The sequence below is a fragment of the Sander lucioperca genome, chromosome 14, assembly GCF_008315115.2.
Source record: "Sander lucioperca isolate FBNREF2018 chromosome 14, SLUC_FBN_1.2, whole genome shotgun sequence".
Lineage (NCBI taxonomy): Eukaryota > Metazoa > Chordata > Actinopteri > Perciformes > Percidae > Sander > Sander lucioperca.
In genome coordinates this window covers 26,265,251-26,275,558 of record NC_050186.1, presented here as the reverse complement: position 1 = coordinate 26,275,558, position 10,308 = coordinate 26,265,251, and the positions used below count along the sequence as shown (strand labels likewise).

At 41.4% G+C, this 10,308-nt stretch overlaps 1 protein-coding gene across 1 annotated transcript; it reads right to left on the bottom strand.

The window, feature by feature from the left end:
* Positions 1–5,234: 5,234 nt before the first annotated feature.
* On the bottom strand, positions 5,235–5,890 carry pmchl (pro-melanin-concentrating hormone, like). The gene has a single exon (XM_031277535.2). The coding sequence runs from the start codon at positions 5,794–5,796 to the stop codon at positions 5,389–5,391; it is 408 nt and encodes a 135-aa protein (XP_031133395.1). The 5' UTR covers positions 5,797–5,890; the 3' UTR covers positions 5,235–5,388.
* Positions 5,891–10,308: the final 4,418 nt, after the last annotated feature.

The window sequence follows — 10,308 nt, the reverse complement described above, 5'->3', positions numbered from 1 at the left end:
TCTTTTATATAGACCTTAGTGGTCCTCTAATACTGTATCTGAAGTATCTTTTATATAGGCCTCAGTGGTCCCCTAATACTGTATCTGAAGTCTCTTTTATATAGGCCTTAGTGGTCCCCTAATACTGTATCTGAAGTCTCTTTTATATAGACCTTAGTGGTCCCCTAATACTGTATCTGAAGTCTCTTTTATATAGACCTTAGTGGTCCCCTAATACTGTATCTGAAGTCTCTTTTATATAGACCTCAGTGGTCCCCTAATACTGTATCTGAAGTCTCTTTTATATAGACCTTAGTGGTCCCCTAATACTGTATCTGAAGTCTCTTTTATATAGACCTCAGTGGTCCCCTAATACTGTATCTGAAGTCTCTTTTATATAGACCTCAGTGGTCCCCTAATACTGTATCTGAAGTCTCTTTTATATAGGCCTTAGTGGTCCCCTAATACTGTATCTGAAGTCTCTTTTATAGGCCTTAGTGGTCCCCTAATACTGTATCTGAAGTCTCTTTCCTGAAATTCAGCCTTGCTGCAGAATTACAGCCACTAGAGCCAGTCCCACAATGAGCTTTCCTTAGAATTGAGGAGGAGAGAGGGGGGGCAAGGTTGTTTTCAAGCCATGATGTCTAGTGCCTCAATTTGCAATATTTGATACCTGCCTGGCTTGACACATACGGTCGCGTATTGCACAAGGAATAGAGGATACTATCGCTGCTGCGTGCGGGCCTACAAGGACGCTACTCGCCCGGTGTAGACACAGATTGGATAACATGGGTGCCGAAATAAAAATAGCTGCGCTACGCTGCTATACACGACACTTAAGCGTGCGGTGTGTTCCAGCTGTTACAATGGTGGTGGTTTGTATGCTAACATACAGACAGTGTTTCCATTCCATGTTGCAAAAAAATATGCAAATTAGGCTCATTTCCATCAACTGGTTTGGAGTAAATAAACTACGCTACAGCATAGTTTCGTCAGAAGTTGGCGATATAGGCTGTCTGCCAGTAAACAGAGTAGAAGAAGTAGAGGTTGCTAACCCAAGAGGATACAAAACAAAAAAAAAAAAAAGTCTTCTTGGCCATCTAACCCATATACAAGATAAAGATGCCGCTTTCAAGGCAGCTATTGGCCATGTTTCATGTTGTCCAGAGATGAAGACACATTATGGGAATACCAGAGAAGACGCTTAACAGCAGAAACGGCTGAACAGCCATGTGAGTTAAATGTTCCCTACATCAGAACTCATTCGTCAAAGGCATTTCCATATCCCATTCAACTCTTTTTTGAAAAAGGCAAAAACCACCTCAAGCGTTTCCATTTAGCTTTTCTAATGTGATCACAGTTAAACAATCTTAGCATGCTGATATTGAGCAGGTAGAATACCATGTTAACATTTGTTAACACAGAAAAGTACAGCCAAGGCAGATTAATTGAAATTTTGACCTGCTAGTAGAGATACAACTCTTACAATTGACCCTCTGGGGAACCATGAATGTCTGTACACAATTTCATTACAATCCATCCAATTGTTGTCCAGACATTTTCTTCAAAACAAGAAATGTCAAACGGATGGTGGCATTAGAGGAATAGTCAGGGATCACCAAAGTCAGTAGGAAACATCCTCTGGGGATCATGAAGGTCTGTACAAAATTAGATGACAATTCACAGAATAGCTGTGGAGATATTTCCATCTAGACAGTAGTGGTGGACTGACAGACCACTATTAACCAACCAACCAACCAATTCAATTCAATTTTATTTATAGTATCAAATCATAACAAGAGTTATCTCGAGACACTTTACAGATAGAGTAGGTCTAGACCACACTCTATAAAGCCCCAACAATTCCAATAGTTCCCCCAAGAGCAAGCATTAGCAGCGGCTATTGCGACAGTGGCGAGAAAAAACCAACCAAAACCAATCAACCAACCAGCATTGCAATCCCTAAAGCCATGCCACTAGCATGGCTAAAACGATCAGTGTCCCAGAGTTGAATAGTCATTTTGTTCTTCTCTGTTAGGAAAAAACATGATTTATCAACTAATACTTATCACAATTAAAGGATTTACTTTGCAAAAACTGTTCTCATGTTGTCAAACAGGGCATTAAATAGTCTTACAATTTACAAAGTACCACAGTTTTCCAAATTGTGGCTTATGAGTCGTTTTGTCAGAGTAGGCATTACATTTTTCACATGCTGTCTGCCGAAGTCTTCAGCCTAATTGTTTTTCCAACCAGAAGCTTACTCCCAAATACCAAAAAGGTGCAGACCTTCCCAGAAACACATCCTCCGTTCTGCTGACTCACTGCTCTCACTCTGTATTTTGTGAGGAATGTTCTGCAGTTGTTGAGCCACTTTGACAGACCCACAACAATCACGCACCAGAAACCTTTTTTCACTGCTTTTAACCACTGATTCCTGGCAGGGGAGGTGCTGCTGTTAAGCATTCACAAGTCACAACTGGACCTACATGCACGACAGCACACACTTTGAATTAATATGAACTCCCACATGAACAGATCATCATTCTGCGCCTTACTGCACCTTAAAGCTATAGTGCGTAGTTTCTGTCTCCCCCATGAGGAATTCTAAGTAATGACAACAAAACTGTCGGCGCGTCCACATGATACAAGCCTTCAGTGATCGTGTACAGCCACCACCCCTCCTCCACACAGTTGCTAGTAGCCAAGGAGGACACAGAGAATTAAAAAACTCTTCAGATGAGGTAATTACCTTCACTTGAGTTTCTGCGAGTGAAAGTTGCCAGACGACACAATCTTCTGAACGCAGCCATACTGAGAAATACAGAGAGAGTTGTGTGGAGCTGATAGTCTTAATTAGCTTTGTAGCAACATGGCTTGAATGTAACGGATGTTCATCAATATAAAAAAAGTAACACACACTAAAGCTTTAAGGGTTAATCTATCCTCTCTAGTGTCACAGAGACTTCACAAAGAAATTATGAATTATGAGCACAACTGGATCTCATATGTCATTAATAATAACAGAAGGATAGAAACAGGATGAAAAAGAGATGGTGTGCAAGACGGTTTCACCAAATTTCATTCAGGTTTCACACTTTTTTGTGATGTCCTGCTAATAGATAAACAGGTCCGAAAACTACTTGTTTGGTAGAGGTACAAAATACAACAGTTTCCAAAACCTAATTGCTCAATAAATTGTGCATAAAGAGATCTGTGTTTGAATCTGTGGATCTTCATTATGAGCTGCATTTGGCATTGCAGAAGCCAAAGCAGCTATAATGAGCCAAATCATCTGTAATTGATGTTTACTGGACATCAGGAAGCTTCATTCCTATCCTGATTGTTTGAAAGGCCATTTTCTATTAAATCCTGCCTCTGCTGAATTGAGGGCCGGACACATCTGCAAAGCTTACGAAATCATTTAGCCTGATGCTCTTGTTGGAAATACTCTCCCAAGAGCCTGCCTTTGTTCTGCAGGCAGGAGGCCACCTGAACACGTAAGACGGTAGTCATTTACCAGTATGCAGGATCTGATGGAACAAACTTTTATGTGAAAATCTGTCTGTAAGTGGGCAAGTCATTGGGGTCATCAAGGCGACTCTTCCCATTGCAGATGTTTTTCAGAAAACAAATGGGGTTTGAGACTCATATTCCGATTGCGCTGTATACCTTTCCAAAGAATGCTCCTAAAACCAGAATAATACCAGCATATCCCACATGTCCTAACAGGCAAATGCTACATGCTACGGATCATGCTGTTTACATGACCTGTAACAAATTTGGAATATTGTCACATTCTGAATTATAGTGGAATATTAGTAGGGATGGGTATCATTATTATAGATACCGATATTGATACCGATACTGCTTTACTAATTACTACTCTTATCGATATTACTCTTTATAATAATTATAGTATCATTTGGTAAGTTATTTTATTATTACTTTTGGCAGAAATAAGTGAAATTGGAACTTGGCTTGGGTCTTGTAGGAGTTGTTTCATTTTTTCACCGACAAATAGCCTAAACTGTACACACACTGCACTGTATCGTTCACAGCTATAACCTTAAAGCTTAGTATTCACCAGAATTTCACACATAAACACACACACACACACACACTGGAGTGCATCATACACAGCTATATGCTAACTTCATACTACGTACAAAAATGTATGGAGAGCAATTCGTATGATATCTTACGAAACTCGGCGACTTCCAGCTGGTCCCATACAGAGCTCTGTGAGCTGTCAGCATTGCAGTTGAGTTTAGCCGATAAAAAGTGAGCGTCATGCGTCAACGACAGAAACAGAATAACTAGTTAAGTTTAGGCACCAAAACAAAGTTAAATTTAGGATTTTTAGGAAGATTGTGGTTTGGATTAAAATACTCCCAGATATGAACACGCGTTTCCTGGGTGAGAGTCTTTTGTTTTCCCCGTGAAGCAAACTCCGCTCCCCGGCTTGAAAGCGCTGTTTGAATTACAGTACCTCACAACTCTCTCTCTCTCTCTCTCTCTCTCTCTCTCTCTCTCTCTCTCTCTCTCTCGCCTACACCATACACACATACCGGTATGCGCTCAGTTTTTCTTCAAATAATAAATACAAGGACTTTGCTACTTGTTTTATAGCCTAAAACAGTTTAGTTTAAAAAACCTTTCCCAGATGGGTAGACCCGGGGGACGCCCTGGCGGAGTTACTTAAAAACTGTAAGAAGATAGACGGATAGTAGTATTGTTTGTCCAGGAGGTTATCGATATTAACGGTACTGACCAGTCCGGAGCCCATGACAGCTTACTACCGTTTCTCAATGCCCATTCCTTAATATTAGTGTGCAAGTAAACAAAGTCATTTTGGCTTTTTTTGTCGAGAGTTAGATAAGAAGATCATTACGACTCTTATGTGCGTTAAGTATGGAGCTGAAGCCTGGAAGTGATTAGCCTAGCTTAGCATAAACACTGGAGGCAGAGGGAAACAGCTAGCCTGGCTCCATCCAAAGTTCAACACTAAACCTACCAGCACCTTTAAAGCTCACTAACACTTTGTATATTTTTTAATCCATAAGCAAACAGAAAAGTAACGACAGATTGTGCTGTTACGTGCTATAACTATTTTCTGATGAACAGATTTCCATCTTCCCAGTTCTTCTTTTTCATCACTTATGAACAGAGCTGAAAGTAGAACTCTAACCCTCAACATCTCAGTTTTAGGAGTAAGAGTATAGTATTGAGCAGATACAAAACATGCACAAGACTTAAGGCAGAATTCAGGGTTTTTAATTCTCAGATCTGCAATAACTTAAATATAATACATAGATATTTGGATTATGTTGCAACTCAGCCTGAGGCTGCCCAAGAGTATGGTGGTCGTCCGCTGCTTGGGCGCCTGGACGAGCAGAGCAAAATGTTCTAGACTTCCCAGCATGGCCGGTACACCCGTCCCACCATGCACCTCATTGTGTCCCTCCTCAGGATGGGGATGTTCAGGTCCTGGCTGGCGTCTCTCTGCTCGATGACCTGGCTGTTGTCGTCAGCTCTCCGCTTGTAGAGGGACATTCCGCTGTGCAGCACCCGCAGGTCCCTCCACAGGTTCGGATCGGCGATGACGATTACCCTCTGTCTCCTGGTTTTGACCGCAGCAGCCAGATCTGCGTCGCTGAGGCCGTTTTCTGTTGCATCGTCGCTCAGCAGCGAGGCGAAAGTATCCTGCTCCAAGGAGCCGTCATCAGTCTTGCCCATTGGTAACGCCACTGACAGTGCATAGCACTCGATCAAGAGTGCTGCGGCGAAGATGACGGACATGAGCGACTGTCTCATGGTGAAGATCTTCCAGGAGGTGCAAAGCCTTGGGTCCGTGAAGTGAGTTTCTTTCCGGAGCTCTTTACTTCGTTGTTCTGACCCCCGAGATCATATCATCCTCTTTTATATCATTTCGGACGCGCTGGATTGTGCCACGTTGGATCGTTTCGCATCATAGCTTCTCCTGTTGTGTTCAGGAAATTAGTTAAAAGCATTAAAACGCAGTTGGGCGGATCTCTTGCCGTGCTCAAGAGTGTTGTTGTGGCGGAGAGTTAATTAAAATCATCTCCAACGTGGTGGCTGATATTAGACTCCTGACAATAAAACAGTGGGGAACTCTTTGAGCAGGTGACACCAAGAAAAGCATTAATCCAAAATGACTACCCTTTAAAACAACAAGGAGGGATTACTCACCCGTGAAGCGCTTTGTGGTGTCAGATACTTGGTGATAGAAGCTGTGCTCTCATGGCATTGTTGCAACGATGTCCAATATGAGATTTAACCTTGGATTAGTGCAAAAAGAAAAAAGCAAACGATTCCTGAAGTGTTTGTGTGTGTTCGTGGCAGAAGCTTCGTGTCAAAGAGAATGTTGTTTTGAGGAGAATATAGTGTAGATCTGCTCCCGAGGCCCGGAGGTAGAAGGTCTCTTCCTGGATTGCCTAATTACGGTTGCCAGATGGGTGCTACAGGAGCTTTGCACACCTGGGCTTGCATAAGATCCATATGAAATGAGTTAATGTAATTTATGCAGGTGGCATTTGAGTCAGATCAAACATGTTGACAAACGTTTTTATTTGTGGCTGTTAATGAGAAGTTTGAAAAAAAGCAGTTGTGTTCTCCAACTAAGATCTTCGGAGCAGAGGCTGCGAATAACTAGCTTGTGAGCGCTAAAAACGTGTTACATTTAAAGCACTATTAAACAGTAGTTTGACAGAGGAGGGATTTAAGATTTTACTGACATGATTTGCAGCTCTTTATAAAAGTCTGAAAGTTAGACATATCATTTAATGTCATTAAATTGTTAAGTTTATTTTCGTCTTGGTAATGTGTAGCTGGGCAGTTCAGATGGGAAGTGCCGTGGATCATTTCTTCTTGAAAACCATGTCTGTGGTTTCTAAAAAGTCTGGTATTTAAGACGTATCCACACCCTGTTTTTATTAGCGTCTGAAAGGCCTTGTGCGGTTTTCAGAAGACCGGCAGTTTTGTTTAAATCTTATCTTTCATTCCTAGATGTCAGATAGTCATAAGTATCGTTGATGGGACGGGCGGAACCCTTCCTATGCAGTAGGTGTTAATGGTGTAAAGAGCTTGTAGCTGTTTTTGGATGGAAAAACCATATGGGATCTGTCAAATAGAGGTGTTTTAGGTATGAAGAAAGTAATAGTTTTGTTTTGCCAACCCTTCAAAACCACATAGTAACCTGCCAGTGACAGGACTAATGAAAAATATAACATAATCTCTCAGCTAATACATATTTCGAATAGTTTCTCATTAATTATCTTTCAACAACAGTAGAAACAGTACTTATTTGAGATTTAAGTAACTAAAACTAGTTGATTTAGGTCAGGGAAAGATGGTGGATTAGTATTAGGCAAGGCAAAAAAAATGATGGTTGAATTAGAGCTAAATTTAGGCAACCCCATACATACAGTGGGATGGCCAGGCTTCTAAAAGGCACTGAGAAAATCAACATAATGACCAACGTAAGTATTTATTACCCATGCTACAACCTTCCATCAAGTTTCATGAAAATCATTTTTTCCGTAATGCTGCTGAGAAACAGATCAACAAACCGAACCGAAAACTAAACCTCCTTGGCGGAGGTAATAATAGGTTAACATAGGTTAGCATAAATATGCCTCAGCGCAGAAGACAGAACGTGAGTCCTGCCTTCCTGGTGTTGGTGTTACACGCTTTCTACACTGTGATTGCCTATAAAGTTAATGCAAAGACAAGAACAGGCACACTTGGCTCTGGGTGGTGCAAATTGAGGCAAAGACGCTGCATCTCCATGTACAAAAATAAGAAGATAAGTAGAGGATTCTGAAGGAAATACAAAAAGAAGTGAAGTTTTCGGTAAGTTTTCAGAGCCTGAGCTGATTTTGGGTTAGGCAGCAGACACACACTGAAGGTGATTGTGTGCCGCAGACAGTGCTACATTTCGTCAAAAAGAAGAACAAAAAAAAGGGGTATCTAAAAGCAAAAGGCTGAGATGTGCTGACCAGCTGACTACACTGATGGGCGCCAACCAAAACACGAGGCTCAGGACTTTGAAGGGAGGTGTAAAAAGAGCCAACCGTGTGCTGAGGGAAAGACGTACATGTGTTAACCAGCCCCTTTAGTACAGCGCCGCTTCTCTTTATTACGATACCAAGCGGCCGTCCACACGACGCAGGCTTAAATGTTATTCCAGCTAGGTAAATACAGGACACAGATCGAACAGCATGTGAATGTATTAACATGCACAAATTAAATTATGTTGCTGAAATTCCAACATGGTGCGTTCTGCCAGCCGGTTCTCAGGTCTGACTGATTGAAATCTCAGTTTTCGTTCGCTCACTGACAGGTTAAGGAGTTCTGTACCGCAACATGGACACAGGACTTCCCCTTTACAGGGGCGGGAAGTTCTGGTGGAAATTTACTGCATGTTCTCATATACAGTAAGCAACCAGAGAGTTCTGCTTTCACACCAAGGCAGAGGTGGAAAATAAATCTTATTTCAGAGGGAATTGTTTTGTATTTTACTCCACTTCTCAATCTTGTTTTTTCAGATCTATTCTTGTTGGGTTTTTTCCTTTATTTGCCATTTGACAGCGCAGAAAGAGACAAGAAACGAGGTGACAGAGATAAGGGTTTGACATTCGAACAATCAAACCTACGGACACTGAGGTTATGTGGTAGGCCTACATGCGCCTTAACCATTAAGCTACTAGGAACTTCAGTAAAGAAAAACAGTCTGAATACTGCAACTGATCTGAAAGCATGAAACACATCTTTCACCTGACAGCCAAAATAAACTCTACTCTCTTTAACTTGTACTGTTTGTGATCTTGGAATTAAAAGGGTTTATTGCTGTATAGTCACAGTCATGTTGAGTCATTAATTCTTGCTAAATGAGCTGTGTAATTAACCCTAACAAGCTAACTGACTAGCATTGTATCCAATAGCAAAAAAATGACTCAGCTTACTTGGCATTTGTGTCAGTGACAATCACAATTAGTACATGAATGTATGGATTATATTTCTCTTGTGTGGCCACTAGGGCGCAAAATAACACCACAACCACTCACAGACATAACCCTTACATGTTACATTTTTATGGCAAATGTATACGTATGTCGGTAAACGTAGCTTTTTTTAATGCATTTTGGCGTATCGTCCACACACAAAAACTGTGTTTTAGGTCACTGAAAACTGCTGCCAGGGTAATCTACAATCAGAGCTTTGTAAGCAGAATTAAGAATGAGGATGCCATCTTTCTACATAGCTAACTAGCTACCAAGCTAATATCAATGAAAAATAGTCACAGAAAAAATGACAACAATCTTGGATGAGATTGATGCAGCTGTACAAATTGACATATTCCTTCCAAGTGTAGTGAAAAACGTTCATTGCTCCGATCAACCACTACCGCTGATTCCATGTAAAATGGGTAATAAGATTGATTATGATTGGGTAGTCTCACATTGCCAGACCTCCCTCCACAGTGCTGCGGAGGAGGGTCTGGTTAGTCCACACAGCATTCTGGGATGGGAGAAAAATGTGCTCTGGTTTATTGGCATTTCTTTAAATCAATCACAATCGTCATGGGCGGCGCTAAGCACCGGACAGAGCAACGGTGCCGCTGCAACATAGCGTCGGGAAGGAACTTGTTTTGGTGGAACATGTGTACGTTCAAAGGTTGTTTTAGTCGTGCAACAGAAAACTCAGATTGGACAGATAGTCTAGCTAGCTGTCTGGATTTACCCTGCAGAGATCTGAGGAGCTGTTAACCATAGTCCTCATAAATCCACCAGAGTTTAAAATTACAACACAAAGGAAGAGGAAGGTAACGGACATCTGGCCTAAAATGAGGGACATCCGGCAGAATTTCCAGCGGCACCGGAACAATCCCGGAAATGAAACGTCGTTGATATAGACTAATGATTGGGTAAAAAGGGGAATATGGTTGGGAGCACAGATATGGCACTTCAAACTTCACTCTGATTGGTTAGGGCAAAACAACATGACCCCCTCTAATGTGAACACGATGTCAGGCTGAATGAGTGAAGAGAACACGATGACATTATCAGGCTACCCCTTTCACTTTAAATAGTCAAAAAAGAAATTTGATTCATTGTTAACATACAAATTATTATTTAGTTGAGCTGTACGTTATACATGCTATACATAACAATGATTTTTGTAGTTGCTGTCGTAGTGTACTGCATGAAGGCAAACTATTACGGCACCGCTTTTTCCCCCTGGTTACTATGGTTGGATCAGTCAAAGGGTTGTCGCACGTTCCCTATGGACTTCGATCATAAATAC